This window comes from Humulus lupulus, chromosome 6, assembly GCF_963169125.1.
Source record: "Humulus lupulus chromosome 6, drHumLupu1.1, whole genome shotgun sequence".
Taxonomy (NCBI): domain Eukaryota; kingdom Viridiplantae; phylum Streptophyta; class Magnoliopsida; order Rosales; family Cannabaceae; genus Humulus; species Humulus lupulus.
In genome coordinates, this window is record NC_084798.1 from 18,021,316 (window position 1) to 18,044,008 (window position 22,693).

The 22,693-nt window shown below is 40.3% G+C and overlaps 3 protein-coding genes and 1 non-coding gene across 4 annotated transcripts; 2 read left to right on the top strand and 2 right to left on the bottom strand.

Annotated features, from left to right (window-relative positions):
• Positions 1 to 9,190: 9,190 nt before the first annotated feature.
• LOC133781783 (protein SLOW WALKER 2) lies at positions 9,191 to 15,294 on the top strand. Its single transcript, XM_062220862.1, has 16 exons — positions 9,191 to 10,089; positions 10,213 to 10,288; positions 10,512 to 10,631; positions 10,733 to 10,808; positions 11,069 to 11,137; positions 11,246 to 11,326; positions 11,669 to 11,740; positions 12,058 to 12,150; positions 12,381 to 12,536; positions 12,651 to 12,734; positions 12,864 to 13,011; positions 13,122 to 13,207; positions 13,453 to 13,535; positions 13,614 to 13,988; positions 14,085 to 14,310; positions 14,390 to 15,294. Exons 1-16 carry the CDS (start codon positions 9,417 to 9,419, stop codon positions 15,074 to 15,076), a joined length of 3,105 nt encoding a protein of 1,034 aa, XP_062076846.1. The 5' UTR covers positions 9,191 to 9,416; the 3' UTR covers positions 15,077 to 15,294.
• A 2,501-nt stretch (positions 15,295 to 17,795) lies between these two features.
• On the top strand, positions 17,796 to 20,494 carry LOC133781784 (chromatin remodeling protein SHL-like). The gene is made up of 5 exons (XM_062220863.1): positions 17,796 to 17,994; positions 18,117 to 18,462; positions 18,927 to 18,995; positions 19,900 to 20,035; positions 20,137 to 20,494. The coding sequence occupies exons 1-5, from the start codon at positions 17,922 to 17,924 to the stop codon at positions 20,161 to 20,163; spliced, it is 651 nt and encodes a 216-aa protein (XP_062076847.1). The 5' UTR covers positions 17,796 to 17,921; the 3' UTR covers positions 20,164 to 20,494.
• Positions 20,495 to 20,661: 167 nt separating this feature from the next.
• TRNAE-CUC (transfer RNA glutamic acid (anticodon CUC)) lies at positions 20,662 to 20,734 on the bottom strand. Its single transcript has one exon. It is a non-coding gene; the product is annotated as a tRNA-Glu (tRNA).
• Positions 20,735 to 21,824: 1,090 nt separating this feature from the next.
• On the bottom strand, positions 21,825 to 22,190 carry LOC133784785 (protein app1-like). The gene has a single exon (XM_062224059.1). It carries the CDS (start codon positions 22,188 to 22,190, stop codon positions 21,825 to 21,827), a length of 366 nt encoding a protein of 121 aa, XP_062080043.1.
• Between the last annotated feature and the right edge of the window lie 503 nt (positions 22,191 to 22,693).

A 22,693-nucleotide genomic window follows, 5' to 3' on the forward strand; every position in this document is an offset into this window, starting at 1 on the left:
TATGAGTCGGTGAGCTATGCCGTCGGCCGCTTCTACAAGCTCAAAGAGAAGGATCTTCGGGCTATCGAAGCAACGAGCCCGGTTCGAGTCATAGAGTCTTCGTTGGACATGACCCTAACGGTAATCTGCCCCACTCTTTTAAAGCTGTGACACTTATACAATGCCTTGTTTTTCCACTTAGCCAACTGACCCCTCCTTTCTTGCAGGGCATTGCTGCCGCTCATCGAGGTATCGCTAGGACCAAGGCTCAGCTCGAGGAGATGGAGGTTGAGCGCCAGGCCGCCCTTCAGGAAGCTCAGGCGGCGAAAGATGCGCTGGCGGCTTCGAAGGCCAAGCTAGAGAGGAGCCGCTCCGAGAACCAAGAACTTAAAACCTCCCTTGCCGCTTCGCGAACAGATCTTGAGGCAGCGAAGACCGAGGCCCAAACCGCCCTGGAGGCCGCCTTGGAAGCCGAGCGGGCCATCTCGGAGCAGTCCATGCAGGACTTGTTCTATCACTGCTAGGCCCATAACCCGGATGCTGACTTCTCTTTTATGCCGCCGGACCTCTGGGCTTTTTTGTTGCCGAAGCTCCAAGCCCGCCTAAACAAAGAGGCACCACCCTCGGAGACTGGGGAGGCCTCTGGCGCGGTGGAGCAGGACGAGACCGCGACCTCCAAAGGACCAGCTGATGGGGCTTAGGGCACTTCTCTTTGAGCATTTTTAATTATTTTTTATTTTCTTTGTAACCTTTTCATGAGGTGTTTTCACCTCAAGACGATTTACTTGGCAATCTTAACTTATATATATATATTTTATATATAAGATTAGTTCATGCTAACCGTTATTTATATCCCGAGCTCTTTTAAGAAAGAGCCACGACCAATAAACTTAAGTTAACTTCCAAGTCTTATGACCCGGTTAAAACCAGGAACTTATTTTGAAAACTTAGTTCGTGTTAACTTTTATCCATATCCTGAGCTCTTTAAGAAGAACCACGATCAATAAATTTAAGTTAACTTCTAAGTTTTATGACCCGGTTAAAACCAGAAACTTATTTTGAAAACTTAGTTCGTGTTAACTTTTATCCATATCCTGAGCTCTTTAAGAAGAACCACGATCAATAAATTTAAGTTAACTTCTAAGTTTTATGACCCGGTTAAAACCAGGAACTTATTTTGAAAACTTAGTTCGTGTTAACTTTTATCCATATCCCGAGCTCTTTAAGAAGAACCACGATCAATAAATTTAAGTTAACTTCTAAGTTTTATGACCCGGTTAAAACCAGGAACTTATTTTGAAAACTTAGTTCGTGTTAACTTTTATCCATATCCCGAGCTCTTTAAGAAGAACCACGATCAATAAATTTAAGTTAACTTCTAAGTTTTATGACCCGGTTAAAATCAGGAACTTATTTTGAAAACTTAGTTCGTGTTAACTTTTATCCATATCCCGAGCTCTTTAAGAAGAACCACGATCAATAAATTTAAGTTAACTTCTAAGTTTTATGACCCGGTTAAAACCAGGAACTTATTTTGAAAACTTAGTTCGTATTAACTTTTATCCATATCCCGAGCTCTTTAAGAAGAACCACGATCAATAAATATAAGTTAACTTCTAAGTTTTATGACTCGGTTAAAACCAGGATAGGACTTAGCTCGCGCTAACCCTTACCCATAGATAAGAGTCAACACCTAAGCCGTTAAGGAGACCTGGTTATATCCAGGTACCATATCCCCCCCAAGTAACTGGGAAATGGTCTTTCGTGGTTACTTTTAAAATCACACTAGCAAGTAAAAAGAAACATTCGATTCTTATTTATACATAGAAAGTGGCCCTCCAGGCCTTACAAGTGGATCATTGATAGTATTTCTTTAAGTGGATGGCATTCCAAGTCCGCGGGATCGCCCCTCCATCAAGTCGATCTAACTTATAAGTTCCCTCCTTGATGACTTCGATGACCTGGTATGGTCCTTCCCAGTTTGGTCCCAAGACGCCATCTTTGGGATCTTTTCCGGCCAGGAAAACTCTCCTTAGGACTAAATCACCAACGCTAAAGACGCGTTTTTTGACCTTGGTGTTGAAGTAGCGAGTGATCTTTTGCTGATAATGGGCGAGTTGGAGTTGCGAATCCTCCCGCTTTTCATCAACCAGGTCTAGGGAATGGCACAGGAGTTCGTGGTTCCGGTCTTGGTCGTAGGATTGGACTCTATGCGACAGAACTTTAACCTCCACGGGGAGGACTGCTTCACTCCCAAAGGCTAGGGAGAAAGGAGTGTGACCCGTGGGAGTTTGATGCGAGGTCCGGTACGCCCACAGGACCTGGGGGAGCTGGTCTGGCCAGACCCCTTTTGCCTCGTCTAGCCTCTTCTTGAGGCTTGTCTTTAGAGTTTTGTTCACAGCCTCGACCTGGCCGTTCGCCTGGGGATAGGCCACGGACGAGAAACTTTTCACAATTCCGTGCCTTTCACAAAATTCGGTGAACAGATCGCTGTCAAATTGGGTGCCGTTGTCGGAGACGATCTTCTTAGGAAGGCCAAATCGACAAATGATGCTTTTCACCACAAAGTCGAGTACTTTCTTCGATGTTATCGTCGCCAATGGCTCTGCTTCGGCCCACTTGGTGAAGTAATCGATGGCGACCACGGCGTAACGGAGCCCGCCTTTTCCGGTGGGCAGGGCGCTCACTAGATCTATTCCCCAAACGGCAAATGGCCAAGGAGCCGAGATCATTTTTAGTTCGACCGGAGGAGCTCGGGCAACCACAGCGAATCGTTGACACTTGTCGCACCTTTTCACGTACGAGATTGAGTCTTTGGACATAGTCGGCCAGTAATAACCTTGCCTGAGAACCTTTAAGGCTAGGCTTTGCCCTCCAGTGTGGTCTCCGCAGAATACTTCGTGGACTTCCTGCAGGATGGCCTCCGCTTCACTTGGAAGAACGCACCGGAGGAGAGGTAGGGAGTGCCCACGTCGGTACAACACCCCTTCGACTAGCGTATATCTAGGAGCTTGATAAAGGACTCGTCGTGCGCCGTTACGCTCTTCGGGTAACCTGCCTTCGACGAGATATTCAAGAATGGGAGTCATCCAGGTCGGCCTAATATCAATCATCTCGATCTCTGCCCGACATCCTTCTATACTTGGTTTTTCCAAAAATTCTATTGGTACCAACCCCAGGGTTTCTGCCTCTCCCGAGGTGGCGAGTTTGGCGAGAGCATCTGCGTTGGCGTTCTCCTCCCGAGGTATTTGTTCGATCAATCCTCGCCTGAATGTGGACAGCTCGGCTTTTACTTTTGCCAAGTAGGCAGCCATCTTGGGTCCCCGCGCCTGATATTCTCCCAGAACCTGGTTCACCACGAGCTGGGAGTCACTGAAGCACTGGACGGAGTTCGCCTTTAGCTCGCTAGCTACCCTCAGCCCAGCCAACAAAGCCTCGTACTCTGTCTCGTTGTTAGACGCCTTGAACCCGAACCTTAGCGCCGAGTGGAATCTATGTCCCTCGGGGGATATCAGGATGATTCCGGCCACGGAGGCGTTCTCGTTAGATGAACCATCGACAAAGATCTTCCATGACGAATGTGGGGAAGCGACCTGAGGCGAGCCTTCTGATGGATTCTCCTGGAATCCCGCGCACTCCGACACGAAGTCGGCCAAGGCCTGACTTTTTATGGAAGTTCGTGGGGTATAGAAAATCTCGAACTGACTGAGTTCGATCGCCCACTTTAGCAAACGTCCCGATGCTTCAGACTTTTGTAAAACCTGCCTTAAAGGATGATCGGTCATGACATGTACAGAGTTGGACTGGAAGTACAGCCTGAGCTTTCGCGAGGCCGTGATTAGGCAGAACGCCAATTTTTCCATCATGGGGTACCTTGATTCTGCTCCGAGGAGTCTCTTGCTGATGTAGTAGACTGGCTTTTGAACTTGATCCTCTTCTCGCACTAGCACGGCGCTTGCTGCATCCTCAGTGATGACCATGTATAGATAAAGAGGTTCTCCTGCCCTGGGCTTGGACAGCACGGGCGGCTCAGCCAGATGGGACTTCAAATCGAGGAATGCGCTTTCGCATTCTACTGTCCACTCAAACTTCTTGTTTCCCCGGAGCAGGTTGTAGAAGGGCAAACACTTGTCGGTTGATTTGGAAATGAACCGGTTGAGTGCTGCCACTCTTCCTGTGAGGCCTTGGATGTCTTTCCGCGACCTGGGGGAAGGAAGCTCGAGCAGTGACCTGATTTTGTCGGGGTTTGCCTCGATTCCCCGAGTATTGACTATGAACCCCAGGAATTTCCCCGATGCGACACCGAACGTGCATTTCTGAGGATTGAGCCTCATGCCGTATTCTCGTAGTATTCCAAAACATTCTTCCAGGTCGGGAACATGGTTGTCGGCAGTCTTTGATTTAACAAGCATGTCATCAACATACACCTCCATGTTCTTTCCGATCTGGTCCGCGAACATTCTGTTTACTAGCCTCTGATAGGTAGCTCCGGCATTCTTCAGACCAAATGGCATGACTTTATAGCAATAGACATTCGTTGGGGTCATGAAGCTGGTATGCTCTTGGTCCGCCGGGTTCATCGCGATCTGATTGTAGCTTGAGTACGCGTCCATGAAGGACATGAGCTCGTGCCCCGCCGTGGCATCCACCAGCTGATCGATCCTTGGCAATGGAAAGCAATCCTTGGGGCAGGCTTTATTCAGGTTGGAGAAGTCAATACAGGTCCGCCACTTCCCGTTGGGCTTTGGAACCAGCACGGGATTAGCGACCCAAATTGGAAATTTGGCTTCGCGGATAAAGCCACACTTTTTGAGCCGGGCCACTTCTTCTTCAAGGGCTTCGGCTCGGGTCGTTCCTAAACGCCTCTGCTTTTGAGATTTGGTAGGAACACTTTTATCCAGGTGGAGTGTGTGCATGATGATACTCGGACTAATCCCCACCATGTCCTTGTGGGACCAGGCGAATACGTCCAAGCTATTCTTCAGAAATGCAATCAGCTTCGCCTTTCTCTTTTGTTCGTCAATGTTCACCTCCTCGAGCTCCTCAATAGCCTGGAGCTTGGATCTGTCCTCGCCTACTCGGGGGTCAATGGCCTCATTTAGGGCGATCTTTTCCTCTTCGGAAATCTGAGGTTTTTCAATCTCGGGAGCCGCCTTTGGTCCCTGAGATTCCTCTTCGCCCTGAATGGGCATTGCCAACTGCCCGGGTTTAGAATTTTCCTTCATGGAAATGCTGTAGCATTCCCTGGCAGCGAGTTGATCGCCCTTGATGGTACAGACTCCTGTTGAAGTAGGGAACTTCATGGCGAGGTGTCGAACGGAAGTGATAGCCTCGAAAGCTATGAGCACAGGTCGTCCCAAAATGGCGTTGTAGGCAGCGGAGCAGTCAATGACCACGAACTCGAGTAGCTTGGAGACTGTCCGAGACTCTTCTCCTAGGGTGATCACCAGCTCGATCGTCCCTATCGCTGCTGACCCTTCTCACGAAAAACCATATAGCATCATCGAGGTGGCCTTTAGCTCGGCGACAGTCAGACCCATCTTTTCTAAGGTGGATCGGAATAGGAGGTTCACCGAGCTCCCATTGTCCACCAACACTCTCCTTACTTTCCGGTTGACGAGCTGGACTGCTACAACCAAGGGATCGTTATGAGGGAATTGGACATGGCCTGCGTCTTCCTCCGTGAAAGTTATCGGTTGTTTCTCTAACCGTTGCTGTTTTGACTGACGTTGCTCCGGGACGAACTTCGCTCCGTTATGAGCCTTTAACTCATTCACATACCTCTTCTGTGCGCCTCTGCTCGTGCCAGCCATATGTGGCCCTCCAGAGATGGTGGATATCTCTCCCTTAATCACGGGAGGAGGGACGTCCTGATCTACCCGAGGCCCGGGCTGATTGGCTGGGACTTCTGGAGTTGGTCGACCTGCTGGGACCCTGTTTCGTGAATATTGCGCCAAGGGGCCTGCTCGAATGAGAGTTTCGATCTCATCTTTTAGATGCCTGCAGTCATCGGTATTGTGGCCGACGTCGTTATGGAAACGGCAGAATTTTGAAGTATCTCTCTTTCCCTTGTGGTGCTTTAATGGCTCCGGCCTCTTCCAGGGGACCCGAGCAGTGTTGGCCAGGAAAATATTTTCCCTGGACTGGGTGAGCTCGGTATATGTTGTGAACACGGGCTTGAATTTATCCACAGACTTATTCTTCTTTTGACCGTGCCGGCTGTTTTCAACGTTTCCCTTTCTTTTGCCACCGCCGGGCTGGTTGTTTTGCGCGTCGCCGGGGATTGCCACCGCGATCTCCGTCCCTGCCCCAGCGGGCTTCTCGGGAACCTGGCTGGTCCCCGCGGCTGAAGCTTCAGCTTCCTCTAAGTTTATCCATTCTTGGGCTCTGTTAAGGAATTCGTTAACCGAGCCGACTCCCTTCCTTTGAATATCTTTCCACAGGTCTCCTCCAACCAGGATTCCGGTTCTCATGGCCATGAGCTTAGAGCTATCGTCAGCGTCCCGAGCTCGAGCAGCGACATTCGCGAATCTGCTCAAGTAGGCTTTTAGCGTTTCACTGGGCTGTTGCCTCACGTTAGCTAGGGAGTCTGCCTGGATTCGGGCGGCCTGGGAGGCACGGAATGCCCTTTTGAAGTCAGCTGAAAAAGTCTTCCAGGAACTGATTGACTGTCTTTTACTTTGCTTGAACCACTGCCTGGCAGGTCCGATCAGTGTGGAAGGAAAGATCAAGCAACGCAGCTCCGGGCCAATGTTATGAGCCATCATTAGGGTGTTGAACATCCCCAAATGATCCAACGGGTCCCCGTCCCGTTGAATTTTGACAAATGGGGCATACGAAAACCAGATGGGTAGGCCGTCGCTGCTATATTGGGGGCGAAGAGTTCCATTTCGTCGCCCGAATCATACTCGTCTTTCTCTTTTTCTGTTAGGAGCTTTCTCATCAGCTCCTCCATCTGAGTTAGGCGCTCGAGGGTTTTGTCCTGAGATCCTGGGTTATTCCAGGGCTGTTCCACAACTCCGGACCCATTGTACACATTAGGTGGGTTGTTGCCCCTCCTATCTTGAGATAGGTTATTTGGGACATTCTCTCCGTTACGTACTTCGGATCGGACCCCCGCCGAGCGGGCCTGCCTACCATCTTCGGTTTGATCGTCTCTGTGAGAGTTGAGGTGATCTCGGAGGTCGCCTCCTTGTGTAGTCTGGTGACTTTGTGCCGAACTCAGTCGCTGACGCAGGTCTCCTCCCGAGAGATCACTCCGGCGACTACCAGTCCAGCGGCTCCTGCTGGATAGGCTTGGAGTGCGTCTTTGGCGGTTACGATCTGATCCTTCCCCTGGCACCCTGCTGCGCCAGGAAGGCCCAGCCGACGGCGGGTCTCTCCTACTATTCCCGTAGGCTGGGACGTCCCGAATGGGCTGAGGAGATGGGTATCTGATTGGAGAAGGAGGATGCCTGACTGGGGAGGCGATCCTAGTTCCGTCTGTACGGATCAAATTTGGCGGGGGCCTTTTGGCCATGCCAGTTTGCTGGTCCTGCCCAGGGCGAGCTGGACGAGGCGCAGGACGGTCTTCTGGGACGGGCTGGCGCTGCTGGCCCGCCCCGGATCTCCTTCGGGAGTTTCCTCGAGCTCTCCCGGGCGCCCTCGAGGAAGGTTGAGAGCTAGGGGTTGACGTCCTAACCGAACGACTGTATTGCTGTTGTATGACCCCAGGCATTTCCCTGAAGTTTGTCTCTTGATGGTGTGACGAAGGGGCGGAGTTGGCTGCATGAGGCCTATCTGAACGACTATGTCTGGAGCGATTACTCCGGCGAGACTTAGGAGCCTCACCTTGCCTCTCTCCAACGTTAACGTTGGTTGTGAGAGGGGGTAGTCGGGCCAGAAAATTCTGGATTTGCCGACCGGCTGTTGCTAACTGGCTCCTCAGTTGAGCATTCTCCATCTCCACCGCAGTATAATAACACGGGTTTGGATTAGGTGGCCGGGGTGTTGAGCTACCAGTGTCGTCCTGGCCCGCCGGCTGCTTTCCTGGCCTCTGCTGGACTTCAGGAATTTGCTCATCAGGGATGGCAACATGGTGGGCCTCCTGCCCATCATGCTGTTCTGTTTCGTTGCCATGCCTGGATCGAGTGGTCACCATAGTTGGATGTTTGTGGTAGCACTAATCGAACTTGCTCTCAATGAAAGCACCAAACTGTTGACGCGGTTCTTCGCCAACAGGTAATTAAGAGAAGAAGAGAAAGAGATTAGTGCTGAAAGTAGAACCGCCACAGATATGATCTTAGAGAATGAACTAGGTGACTCAAGACGCGTTTTTAAGTGGTTCAAAGGTTAAAATCCTTCTACTCCACTAGTCAATATTATTGATGTATTCTGGGTATTTGGTTTACAAAGTATATGGTTCTTTAGAGAATACTTTTTCCAACCCCTATCAACTCCCAGGGTCCCCATATTTATAGGAGAAGGCACCTGGAAGTTGGTAGGGAGGTCATCACGTGACCTTACCATTGGTCATATCAACTCTATAACATTTATGATTAATTTCTAAACCTGACACATAAGTGAGGTCTAATCAGTATGTAAGGAGATAATGGGCCGCACGGCCCAACCCAGCCGTGGGTGTTTGAATGCGCACGTTCCTGATGCGTGTCCGGAAAGTCAGGGAGATATCGGACACGTGATGTCAGATATAGGCACGTTTATCTTGCGTGTGTTGACTTTACAAAGGATCAGAGATCCACGAGCATAAGCTCGCACAACGAGCTGCTTCACTGACCCAACCTTCGGCCTTAAGGACTCCTTCCCCCAGTTTTTGGCAGCATTGGCGAGTTCTTGAGGATGCCTCGAGCTAAGTGGGTACGACCTGGAAAACCAGGTCTCTGACCTGGGGAGGCTTCGGGCTAACCTTGATTAGTCCGAGGCTCGACCTGCTAATCAGCTCGTGGGAAAACCAGGGCGTACAGCAGCATATTCATAAAAGCAGAGAAAATTGCTGAGGAGCAAAAAAAATAAAGAACTTATTTGAAATTATTTTAACTAAAATTAGTTTAAATACTATTTTGATTTATTTTATAAAACATCATATTTTCGCTAATTGAAAAGAAATAGTAAAATCCCTAAATAAAAATGATTCTGATTTAAAAAAATAAAATAAAATTGAAGGGTGGCTAGGGTTTTAGTTTTTTTTTTTTTTTTTGAAAGGCTAGGGTTTTAGTCGGAAGCCCGTATACGATATACTCTAATTCTCAAGCAAAATCGGTTGTGCTATCTCTTTATTCTCAGCTTCAACCATGGATACCGGAAACACCAGTGCTCCGCCGCGTCAGCCCTCTAAAAAAGAAGCTGACATTCATTGATGTTGGCGGCTGAAGTCCACCACGGCAGTAAGCTGACATTCATTTTTGTTAATGTTGTAATTCACTGTTAAATAATCAGTAATGGCGCTCTCAAATTCGAAGAATCAGTCGAACAAACCGGAAGATTTGGACCTTCTCAAGTCGGACATAGCTTCTTTCGCTTCCTCACTTGGTCTCTCGTCCACAGTCCCTTCTTCTCAGTCTGGCTTCAACGATGCCGATTTTCGCAAAACTGGTCGTCTCCAGACCAGTAAGCCTCACAAGAAGGAGAGACAAGCTCCTAATGCGAAATCGACGACTGCCCAGAAGCCACTGAATAAGAATTTAAAACCTAATGAAAAGCCCAAGCCTAAACCCCCTGTTCTCTCACTTGAGGATAGCAATGACAAGCCTCCGGGATTTGACAAATTCAAGAACATGCCTAAGCTGCCATTGATGAAAGCTAGTGGGCTCGGAGTATGGTATATGGATGCGGAGGAATTGGAACCGAAAGTGATTGGGAAGAAGGGGACGAAGGTGGAGGTGAAAAACGTGGAGGACTGGAAGAAGGTAGTTGAGAAAAAGAGAGAGCTTGCAGAGAGATTGATGGCCCAATACGTTAAGGATTACGAGTCTTCAAGAGGGCAGAGTGGGGATATTAAGATGCTAATTGCCACGCAGAGGTCAGGGACTGCCACTGATAAGGTTTCAGCATTCTCGGTTCTGGTTGGGGACAACCCCATGGCAAATTTGAGGTCCATTGATGCTCTTCTGGGTATTGATTTTTTTTTTCTTTTTGGCATGATTTAGTAATCGTCATACTTCAATTTGTTGGGACCTGAATTTTCTGTTTTTATTCGTTGTTTTAGTTTATGCTTTAACATGTTGTCTCTTGCAGGAATGGTGACATCAAAAGTGGGAAAACGGCATGCATTAACAGGGTTTGAAGCACTGAAAGAGTTGTTTGTCTCAAGGTCAATATTTAGCTCAATTGAAAGTAATTTGAATTCGAAAATGAAAAATCACCTACCTCTAACCAAATGTCAGCTCAATATTAATTTTTAGGGATGAAAAGAAGTACAAATGATATGAAATACTTATGAAGCTACTACATTTTCAGCTTGATGTGACATAGACTTGATGACTTAAATACTTGATACGTTTTCACTGATTTTCCATGCATGCTTCCTGTTTCAGTTTATTGCCTGATCGAAAGCTTAAGAATCTATTACAGCGGCCATTAAATCATCTCCCTGAGACAAAAGATGGTTACTCCCTCTTGCTATTTTGGTATTGGGAAGAATGTTTGAAACATAGGTAGTTATCCAATATTGCTCTACTCATCCCAAGTTGTTCAAATTTTGAAAGAAAAATGTTCTTTTGATCTAAATATGTAATGATTTTATGAAATGAATCAGGTATGAACGTTTTATTTTTGCACTTGAGGAAGCATCAAGAGATATGTTACCTATATTAAAAGACAAGGCATTAAAGGTTAGCCATGGCATATATTCTTTGCCTCCCTTTTCCTCCATCCTAATCCGTAATTGCCATGACTTTTTTTTTCCATTTTACGGAACCTTATTGAAATTACAATTATTAGTGTACTTTGAAACACTTCGGGGATGTGCACGATAACTTTGCATAACAAATTTTAAAATTTCTACATGTATTTCTTTTGTGTTCGTGTCTGAGCTTTGTCTTGATGATGCGAAACTTTTCATCTATACTCACATATTTTTTATTGCATTCAGATTATTTATACATTACTAAAGAGTAAATCAGAACAAGAGCGCAGATTACTCTCTGCATTAGTTAACAAAGTAAGTTCACCATGAATTTTTACACAATCAGGTTACAAATACTCTTGTTTCTACTTTGTTATCATCCTTGATTAATTCTGATTTCATATTTACTTGGATTCTTTACAGTTAGGGGATCCAGAAAATAAGAGCGCTTCCAATGCTGATTATCACTTGTCAAAAATTTTGTCTGACCACCCAAATATGACGGTGTGACCATAACGTCTAAGCTTATATTTTTTTTCCTTTATATATTCTACGTCTATCTATTCTGTCAACTGCCTCACTTTAGTTTTCAACAGATCACGATTTTAGCTTGTTAGAATAATTTGTTTACGCATGTGTACATGTGCATTATATTTGTGGTTACATATGTGTACATTTGGCTAGCTGGTTTTACAAATTGATCATGTCGTTATGTACTACTTAGCTCTCTGATGTTCCATCACTCTACGTGATATCAATGACGATGAGGGAACCTTAAGACTATGTGAAGATGTATATACTCTTGTGGAGGCTTTGTATCCTATTTATTAACAGCTCCTTTCACAGGTTGTAGTAATTGATGAGGTGGACTCTTTTCTCTTTCGGCCTCATTTGGTATTACGAGCCAAGTACCACGCTGTAAGTTCTATAATTTACACGCATATAATTGAATCTTTTCTAGTCAATTTGGAGTAAGCTTCTATCTTTGTTCTTGTTTTCAGAGTATTCATATGATAATGAAATTATAATGTAGCTTTAACACTGGTGCTGGTGCTGGTGCTGGTGCTTGCATAATTTAATTTAATTTAATACAAATGATGGATTTTGGAATTTAACAAGATATTAAGCCTTTTTAGTCATGTTTAAATTTCAAAACATCTGTGACTACATGGTGCCTGCATCAGTTTTTGACGTTTCCCAACCTGTAAACTTAAATGACCTTTATTCATATGCAGGTTAATTTTTTGAGCCAAATTCGTCTCACTCATAAAGGAGATGGACCAAATGTGGCAAAGCGTTTGATAGATGTATATTTTGCACTTTTCAAGGTACTTTGGTCTTTATTTGTATTCCTTTATGCACTTTTTCATATAAACATTTGCGGGCTCTCTATATTGGGTGCACAAGAAAATAAGCTGGTGCTAAGTAAGACGAGCGCTTTTGAAGTGACCAACAGAAATAAAAAAAATATGAGTTTCATTTTCCTTTTTGAAAAATAATTAAAATAAAAACGAAAAGAATGGAAGAGAGAGAGGTCTTACAAATAATTTTTTTTTAGGTTCTTATTACAGAGGCAGGGATTGGTCATGAAAAGGATAAAAGTGACAAACAATGCGATGGAAAAGCTTCCAAATCCGATAAGCGTGGCAAAGCAAAGAATTTGTTAGAAGCCCCTGTGGAATTGGACTCACGTCTACTATCAGCTCTTCTAACAGTCAGTATAATTATCTCTTTAATTTTTTAGTTGGATATGAGTTTGAGTTTTGCTCTTTGGCTATGCTTTTTATCTTTGGAGCTTGCTGTTGCTAATCCATCATGGGCTACACAGGGAGTCAATAGAGCATTTCCATATGTCTCAAGCACAGAAGCTGATGACATTATAGAGACCCAAACGCCAATGCTCTTCCAACTGGTAACCCCAAACCTTGAAAGTTGTTATGCTAAATTGCTGATGTATTTTAGACAAGATGCGGCAAGGACTTGGCCCAGTTCTGTAGTTTGTCTATACATATACACTAAGTGTAAATATGTTATGATGCAGGTTCATTCAAACAATTTTAATGTGGGAGTTCAAGCGTTAATGCTTCTTGATAAGATCTCATCTAAGAATCAAGTTGTTAGTGACAGGTTTTATCGGGCCTTGTACGCAAAATTACTTCTTCCTGCCGCCATGAATTCTTCAAAGGCAAGTTTAATGTGTTTTATCACTAATATAATGTTAATGGTGTTTGGTCATGCTTTGATAAGGTGAAAATGAAAAATCTTATGGATAACGTGAAAACATGCAAATTTCAGGCAGAAATGTTTATTGGACTTCTTCTCAGAGCGATGAAAAGTGATGTGAATTTGAAGCGTGTGGCTGCCTTTGCGAAGCGTGTGATGCAGGTTTAATGACTTGTGATTTTGCATTTTTATTTATTTCTTAGCTAGTTCTACTTGTATATTTCTTCTTTCAATATATCAATTTTTTAAAGTTGAAACAAGCAGAAAAGAAATCCATTTTTTACCTTACAATTTCTAGCATGCATAAGAAAATGAATTATACATCTCCTATAAATAGGTTGTCTTCCCTTATTTTTCAATATAAAAGAACACACAAGTATTTATTTTTGTTACTTGAACTGGAACAGGTTGCCCTTCAGCAGCCACCTCAATATGCCTGCGGATGCCTTTTCTTGCTTTCTGAAGTATTAAAGGCAAGGCCGCCCTTGTGGTAAGGCTGGTCTTCTTATGCAAGTTGCTTTAATTAGATTTTGTTCTAGTGTCATCACCTTCGAGCTCCCATTGGCAGGAACTTGGTGCTTCAGAATGAGTCAGCTGATGAAGAAGAAGAAGAACATTTTGAGGATATTGTAGAAGAGCCTGATAACAAACCAACCTCTCCCTCGGAAACTCAAGAGAAAAAAGTTAACAATGTGGCGGGTGGTGATGCTGCCTTCGCCGATTCTGACAATGATTCTTCAGAAGATGAAAAGGAAGCTCCACTCTCTTCCGAAGATGAACATTCAGACGAGGCAGAAGAGTTTCTTGTAAGAGATGACCCAGAAGACCGCATTGAAACAGTGCCTGGTTCTGGTGGGCAGCAATCTCAAGTTCCCCCCTCTGAGACTGAGAAGGGTCGGCTACCTGGAGGATACAATCCAAGGCACAGGGAGCCATCTTACTGGTCAGTTGTCTCTTATTATTATTTGGATGTATAAATAGGCTCATTTTAATCCGGGCTCCTATACATTTTATTTATTTATGTTTGCTTTACCAACAGCAATGCAGACCGGGTAAGCTGGTGGGAGCTGACAGCACTGGCTTCACATGTGCACCCATCAGTTTCTAAAATGGCGACAACCCTTCTCTTCTCAGGGACTAACATTGTGTACAATGGAAATCCACTTAATGATCTCTCACTCACTGCTTTTCTGGACAAGTTCATGGAAAAGAAACCTAAGTCAAGTACATGGCATGGTGGTTCACAGATTGAACCTGCCAAGAAGGTTAGCTCTACAAAGGAGATTTCGATAATTTCTTAAACTCCGTTACATATGTAATTCTGAATAATGTCTTGTTTTCCAGCTTGAAATGAACGACCACTTGATTGGGTCAGATATTCTGTCGTTGGCTGAAGATGATGTTCCACCAGAAGACCTAGTCTTCCACAAGTTCTACATGAACAAAATGAGTTCCTCAAAGAAACCAAAGAAGAAGAAAAAGAAAAGAGGAGCAGACGATGATGATGCTGAAGCTTTGTTTGATGTTGATGGTGGCGGGGACAATGATGACAGTGATAATGAAGAGATTGACAACATGTTGGACTCTGCTAATCTTTCTGGAGATTTGAATGTGGGCGATTATGACTATGACGATCTAGACCAAATTGACGAAGAAGATGATGAAGACTTGGTTGGTAATGTCAGCGACGAGGATCCAGACACGCTCGCAGATATTCTCGAGGGAGAAGATTTTGATATTGATGATGCTGCTATGGAGAATGGAAGTGACGATGATGAAGATGATGACGATGACATTATTGAAATAGGCGATGTAGATGATAGTGAGAATGATAAGGATGAGGTTTTCAATCAAAGAAAAACCAAGGGAAAACGAAAATCTGGCAAGTCGGGAGCATCGCCTTTTGCTAGTTACGAAGAGTACGAGCATCTACTGAATGAGGAGGATACTTCACTCGAGGACAAGGAACCTTCGAAAAAGAAGGCAAAGAAGCCCCCCAAGTCGCGGAAGAAGAGAAAGTCATCCGAGTAACTGGGATGACTGACTCATTTTGCTCGGAAATCTGATGAACAGATTTCCCCTCAATTTTGTACTTTGTAGCATTAAAGATTGTTTATTTTAAGCTTTTGATGTGTGTACACTAATGGTAGACCATCAAATGAATCAGGTTTTTTAAGTTAAAAATATACAATTTTTCCATAAACGAAATAGATAATATTCTCAAATTCCATCACAAGTCCGTATTGACAGTTTTAAATTGTCCCAATGGCTTTGGCAGGGGCAACCAGTCAAACCATAAAATACAAGAGTCAATAGGGAAGGCAGACATTTTTAGTTTACTCAACTACATTACACTATGAAACTCATAACAGGGAACTAACTAACCCCTTTTACAAGCTTAATAATAACAGTAATGGTATACATAATTAGCAAAAGATACCAGCACAAGGAGAGGAATAAAAAAATCTAATAATAATAATCAATGTTAGATTGATGAATTGCATAACAAAAATCTAATAATAATCAATCAATCCAATATAAAGTAATTTTTTATAGAGAAATTGGTAAAAATGGCTCAAGTGATTTTGCACTCTGGCTTACTTTTGAGAATTCTTTGCAAAATGACATTTGTCTAAAATTTGACCAGTTGTTTAAATTTTTCGACTAGTTATCTAAAATTTTTTATCGACTTTCTAAATTTTCGATTAACTATCCAAATTATGAGAGGCGATTTTGTAAAGAATTATTAAAAATAGGTCAGAGTGCAAAATAAGTTTAAAATATAGGAGTTCTTCCATGCATAGTTAGCACATATAGATACACATTATTATTTATATATAGATACACATTATTATTTATGTTGGATTTATTATTTACACTTTTTAGTTGTGAGTCTAATACAAATTTTGAATTATTTATATGAAATTTGGACTATAACACAATTAATAAATTTTTGGGGTTTTTTCTTTTATAAAAATACTATTATAAAAAAATACTCTATTAATGATAAATATTTTCCTATTTATACTATTGATACAAAAATAGTCAATTATAATGTTAAAATCTGAAAGTAATGAAGCTTAATTATTAAAAATTACATATTAATTGTTTCCATATATAAAATATCGGTTATTATCTTGCACAACATACACTAATCAGTGAATTAAAACCTTTTTTGGTTTATTTTATGCTGACGATGGCTTATTATGGTAGAATTGCCAACCAGATATGTTAGAAAGATTTTGAATAAAATGGAATACTGTGAAACAAGTATTTAATTAATTGGTTTATAATTTCAAATCACCAATATATAAAGCTATTAGTAATATATATTGAAGAAAAAAACATATTGGTTTATTTATAGCTAAAAATAAGATTGTGTGATGACTTATAACCACCATTAGTAGTTTAAAAGTGAACTAATTTGTTAATGGTTTGAAAAATTACATATTAATAATATTTTATTAATGTGCATTATATTTATATATATATTAAATAGTATAATATTTAAACGATGTATATTAAAAAAAAAAAAAATGTAATGTAAAAGTTTGGAGTAAACAAGAAAATAGGTTTTTAGTGAGGAATTTTAGAGGGATTACTTGATAAGTATCCAATTTTAGGATTAGTTAATTAAAATTAGTCGTTAAATAAATTCAGTTAAATTTTACCTATTATTATAATGGCATTTCTCATAGTACCTTTGCTTATACATATATAACTTGTATGATTGAAGGGTATAATTGGTAGATTCAAATAAATATTGGGTATAAAATTAATTTTTTTTAAAATGGCTAAAAATTAAATGACATCTCTAAAGCTACATACTTCGTGTAATTTGTACAATTATTTTAGAGGATAAAGTAGCTCACCCAATGTGGGGCCACCAATTTTTTTCCTCTCAAATGTAGAAAGAAAAATGGTGAAAAAAAGGTTCTTCCAAATAAATAAAAATAAAAAAACTAAAAATATTTCTACAAAAAAACTATTATATTAATAATTTTAAGGACAATATAATAATTTTACAATATACAAATTGTCCTTCTTTCCTAATTAAGTACCAAATAGCTTTTCATTGCTATATTTATAATTTTCAAATTGCTTCACGGCAAATGCAACCGACTTGCTTTTTATTCAATGAAAATTAATGTAGCTACTAGCTAGAGACTCTTATTATAGGATAGGATACTTTGTTTTTAGGTTCAAACGACAAAAAATAAGTAAAACGACATCATTCAATCAATATGGATGGACCACAAAATACCACATTTAACCAACACAACTTTATTTTGTATTATTAAATTTGTGACAATTTTTGTAAAGTTTTGCCTTCAATAGAAGAACCTTTTCATGAATTAGAAGGTACACCTTTCAAAAAAATGCAATAATTGAAAGAAAAAAAAGGATTAATTACTACTTATGTTAAATGTAAGGACTTAATTATCAAATAAAATAATTGAAGGATTACTTTACCAATTCTCACAAATTTGAGGATTTATAGTACATTATCTAATTTAATCAAAATGGGAGACGTTTTTGCTATTTTTAAACACGCTTTTTAAATCAAAACAGTTCGGTGCATTGGATAAACCAAATCCAAATAAGCAATGACGTGGAATCCCATCCACCTTTACTTTTTTAAAACCCCAAAATACCCCCAAACTATTCACTAATTACAGACTTACCCTTTCCAATCCCAAAAATACTAATTAAACCTAATCATACACCCGCTCGTACCCAATCCTTTCTCATCAGTTTTTTCAAATTTTATTTTATTTTGATTTTTAATTTTTAATATTTTTTTTCATCTGTGGTTCGTAGTGATTTTTTTTGGTCGAAGAACATGTCATTGTAAAAATCTTCAGAACTTGCTTCAATGGCGAAAACCAAAGCTCCGAGACGAACCCTAGACACTTACACAGTCAAGCACATCAATCGCACCGTTAAAGGTGAGCAAAGAAGTTTACTTTCCTTCATTTTCTCGAGAAAGTTGCGGACTTTTTTTTTTTTTTTTTTCTTTCTCCTTTTCGAAAAACCTAATTTGAGAGCTGTCTTTCTCCGTTTTTTGTAGCTGGGGATTGCGTTCTCATGCGGCCTTCTGATACTGGAAAGCCTTCGTACGTGGCGAGAATTGAGCGGATCGAGGCGGACGGCCGTGGAACCAACGTGAAGGTTCATGTTCGGTGGTATTACCGACCTGAGGAATCTCTCGGCGGCCGCCGTCAGTTCCATGGCTCCAAAGAGGTATTTCTCTCCGATCACCATGATGTTCAGAGTGCGGATACTATTGAGGGGAAGTGTACGGTCCACAGCTTCAAGAGCTATACTAAGCTAGACGCAGTGGGAAACGAAGACTTCTTCTGTCGTTTTGAGTATAATTCAGCCACTGGTGCTTTTAACCCAGACCGAGTTGCCGTGTATGTTTCTCAATTCTCAAACTATTTTTTTTTTCTAAGAAAGTGCATGTTTTGATTTTGTGTTCTTTTTATACCATTGGGTTGCTTGCTTTGTTTTGATTCTTCAATGTGCTGTGGTTCGAAACATGGTGGGTTATGCCTTTTCTTTTTTTCTTCATGTAGGCTAATGTTTAGGAATGAAAATATAAAGCTTTTTTATTGCAAGAGTTTTGAGTTTTTGGTGATGATTTTGATCTATAAGCCGCATTTTTTCATAAATTTCTTAATTATATAAAACATTTTGGTGGTTTTAACCTCATTTATGTCATGATTTGATGATTGTGAAAATGAGACTTATCAGAATTGGACATTCAAATTATTGGGGCCAAGAAGATAGATTTCATGTTTTCTGCCCTTGGTTATACTTTTAGTGTTTTTCTTCTTCTGTTTGGCCTGAAGGTTTGATATTTGATATGATATGACAGGTATTGCAAGTGTGAGATGCCTTATAATCCCGATGACTTAATGGTTCAGTGCGAAGGCTGCAGTGACTGGTAAGTTAGATTGCTCGAATTTCGTTTGCTTCGTATGCATTTTCGACCATAGGTAAAGTTGGTAAAACATACATAAATTTGTTGGAGAAAACCTTTTGCAAACTCTTTGGACTTTCTCATTATTTTCTCGAGTATCTGGATGCATCTGTATAGTTGGTTTGTGAATTTCGGACCATGAAACTTTTCAACATGCTGAAATGTAGTGCTTTTATTTATTTTTTAAATGAGAACTGCTAGCTGAGGCAGTCATTGCCTTCTAAGAGATATCTTTGCTAGTTAAATGGAATGGGACAGCGTGTTGAAATTAATTTCATAACAATCTCAAGGTTTTAATTTATTTGTTTCTTATTGTTTTTAGAAGAGAAACTTTTAAATAATTTAATCAGAATCAAACTTGATTTAGGTTGGTATTTCTAAAATCATTCTGCAATACTTATATTTGTGCATGAGAATTTGACACAATTAGTTCCTGAGGATTTTATATACATTCACGTAACAATGTGCAGGTAATATATGGAATGATCATGTACAGTGTTTTCAAAGAAAGATTATTTGTACTAAATGTCTGGTGGTGAGGCATTGTACTAGACTAGAGCAGATTTAGACCAGAAAAGTTGGACATGCCAATTTACTACTATGATCTTGGTTTATGGTCGTCTAAGGCTGATTTAGTTTTAGCTTTCATTTCTGATTCTTAAGAAGCGTAAGCATAATAGTACACAGGAGCTTCCAGGGTTGACTTACAATGGAAATGAACCTATTTAGTCTTATCTTATACTAAATTGTTACCCATTTATGTTCGTTTCTTACTGTTCTTCATTGCCTGGGATTTTATATTACAAGCATCTAGATACATGTCTATATATTTGAGAATCCAGTCTTTAGCATTCTACTTTTGATTCAGGTTTCATCCTAATTGTATAGAAATGACTCCGGAAGAAGCAAAGCGACTCGATCACTTCTACTGTGAAAGCTGTTCTTCAGAGAGTCAAAAGAAGTTGCAGAATTCACATAATGCTTCCAGAATTTCAGATACAAAGGTACTTAAAAGTCTTGCCGTGTGGACTCAGTTTTACTAGATTTGCAACATCTTTTTCAAACGACTACTTGTATTGCCAAAATCTAAAGCACTATGTAACAGGTCGATACAAAACGGCGTCGGAGGTGATACGAAATGTGACCAGGTGATGTCGAATGGCGCCGGTGGAAGTGGCGGTGGTTGTGCCTCGTTGTCTAATTCCGTGGTGGGTAGAATTAACGCGCCGCCGTAGTATCAGAAAACCATTATGCGTGTTTCGCCTGAAATGTGAAATGTAGGTCTAGGTGGTTGTGGTGGTGGTGGAGGATGTATTTGCTTTCTCCTTAATTATATTATATATGTGTATGAATGTAAATACTCGTAGAAGTTGTGAATACTGAGTAGTCAAAATACTTGTTATAATTAGTAATAGAAACAGAGCTTTTCCACAATGATATGATGAGAACAATTCCCTCTCTCACTGCACCAGCATCATCATCCTCCATAAACTTAATCTCAAATGCCATATTTTGTTATCTATAGGTTTTGCTAAAAAAAAGACATAATTTTAAACCCTTCTCAAATCTTAAACAATATTTTAGGTTTATTCCTTAAAATAAATAGAAAGGAAAATAAAAAATAAAAAATTTCCGTTGCCGGGACTTGAACCCGGGTCTCTCGGGTGAGAGCCGAGTATCCTAACCAACTAGACTACAACGGATTTTGTTTTCTTAGCTTAAATATTTGTATTAAAATAAGAGTTTTATATTTTTTGCATTTTATATTTTGTAATTTTGTGTTTTGACAAATTCTTTTTAAACCCAATATTTTGTAAAATGATTCAAATAGATTCATAAAATCAATTTTGATGAAGAAAAAATTAAATATAACAACATAATTGTTAGACAAAATTATTTTGTTTTTGTTTTAAATTGTTAGTTTAGTGAATTATTTGTAATTTTAGTTCACAATATTTTTTACCAAAATCGAGTTTAGGATTCTATTTGAACTATTTTATAAAACACAGGGTCCAAAAAGTCATTTGTGAAAACACTGAGTCTAAATAAGTATAAACCCTTCAAAGAAAACACTTTTGCTCTTTGCCATTTTACATGGATTTTGAAATACTTTACCAATAAAAATAGGTTTCTTTTCATATTTATAATCAGCTGTAATGTTACAAAATAATATAAAGTTAACAACAATAAAGTTTTGTAAAATTACAAATATATGGGAAAATAAACATTATATTTTTAATTAAAATATTTCAACCACATAAAATTTTGGCAAAAGTTCAAATTTCCACTTTTTACAACAACAAAAAAAAAAGGTCATACTTGATGTAATTTTCACGTAAGAATGGTCCACACCACACCACATTTCCACAAATGCACCACTAATAATGTCGACAGTGATATATTTTTCTTTTTCTTTTTCTTTTTTTGTAATTTAGATAGTGATATATTTTTCCTTCTTTGTTACTAATACAAAAACTTAAAAATGACATCATTCAATTTGATATGTAAATGGGTAATTGGTATTAAAGTAGTAGAACAGATATAGCACACAATGCTTACAAAACACCCCAAATAAATTCAAATTTCATTGTATATATATGACAATAATACAAGACTAATAATAATAATCACTCCTCACACACAAAAGTACAAGAAACAAACCAACATTTTCTTGTAACTAAACAACAATTCAAACTTATCTAATTCAACAAAAAGTACAAAGAAAGTAATTTTGGTCTCTACTAACTATAAGGTAGAGAAACATTTAGACTTTTATGAAACTTGTTATAAAGTTCAAGTAGAAGATGGTGGTGGGGCTAGGAATGGAATGGAGGGCATTGTGGTTGGAATTGTGGTTGGAATTGGGATTGTGGGCATGTTTGGAAGTGAGGTTACACTTGGCAGAGGTGGGAAGCTGAGCTTTGGAATAGTGGGCCCAATGGGTAGGGTTTGAAGTGGAGGCAAAGTTAGCCCAGTGGGCAGAGTTGGAAAGTTGGGCTGTGGGAGTGATGGTATAGAAGGCATATTGGGCTTTGGTAAATTTGGGATACTTGGTGGGCCTGTTGCTTGGAGAAGATTACGAGTTGCAAGCCCAATATCAATGCTCATAAAGGCAAGAGCAATGAACAAAACTAAGGTGAAGCGATTGTTGAATGCCATTGTTTAAATCAAATCAAGATTTTTTAGGCACAAAGATTGGAAATTATATGACTAAGGATTTAGTGGGATGGGGTTTATTGAGTTTGAGGATTGGATTGGGTTATATATAGTGGAAGATCTCATGGGTTGGAGGATGTTTGGTTGGGAAAGAAAGACATAGAAAACTATGAGTTTTGTGGATGTTAGGTCAACTTTCTTACTTAACCTTCTATAATTTGAAATAATGACACATTTTGTTTAGCTGAAATCATCTACTCGTAAAGTACTATAAAATCAAAACTAAATGTAGAGTTTAGAAGTGGAATTATTGTCTGTGTTTGGTTATCTATATATATATTTAATTATTATTTTACAGATACCACATAATTCTTAATTATTGAATTTTTTTTGCCACTTTTATGACAAACCATAAATATAAAAATAGAAAGTTTTTCTTAGCTTTTTTACGGTTCTTTATCTTTCTTTTTTTTTTTTAATTTTTTTATGGTTTTACGGTTCTTTAA

Bases quoted from the DNA above. Each gene is read 5' to 3' on its own strand.
- LOC133781784 (XM_062220863.1), top strand. From the start codon at position 17,922: ATGGCGAAAACCAAAGCTCCGAGACGAACCCTAGACACTTACACAGTC. The intron at 17,995-18,116 runs GTGAGCAAAGAA...CGTTTTTTGTAG, and splicing joins CATCAATCGCACCGTTAAAG to CTGGGGATTGCGTTCTCATG. The intron at 20,036-20,136 runs GTACTTAAAAGT...ACTATGTAACAG, and splicing joins CCAGAATTTCAGATACAAAG to GTCGATACAAAACGGCGTCG.
- LOC133781783 (XM_062220862.1), top strand. From the start codon at position 9,417: ATGGCGCTCTCAAATTCGAAGAATCAGTCGAACAAACCGGAAGATTTG. The intron at 10,289-10,511 runs GTCAATATTTAG...TTCCTGTTTCAG, and splicing joins AAAGAGTTGTTTGTCTCAAG to TTTATTGCCTGATCGAAAGC. The intron at 14,311-14,389 runs GTTAGCTCTACA...CTTGTTTTCCAG, and splicing joins AGATTGAACCTGCCAAGAAG to CTTGAAATGAACGACCACTT.
- LOC133784785 (XM_062224059.1), bottom strand. From the start codon at position 22,190: ATGGCATTCAACAATCGCTTCACCTTAGTTTTGTTCATTGCTCTTGCC.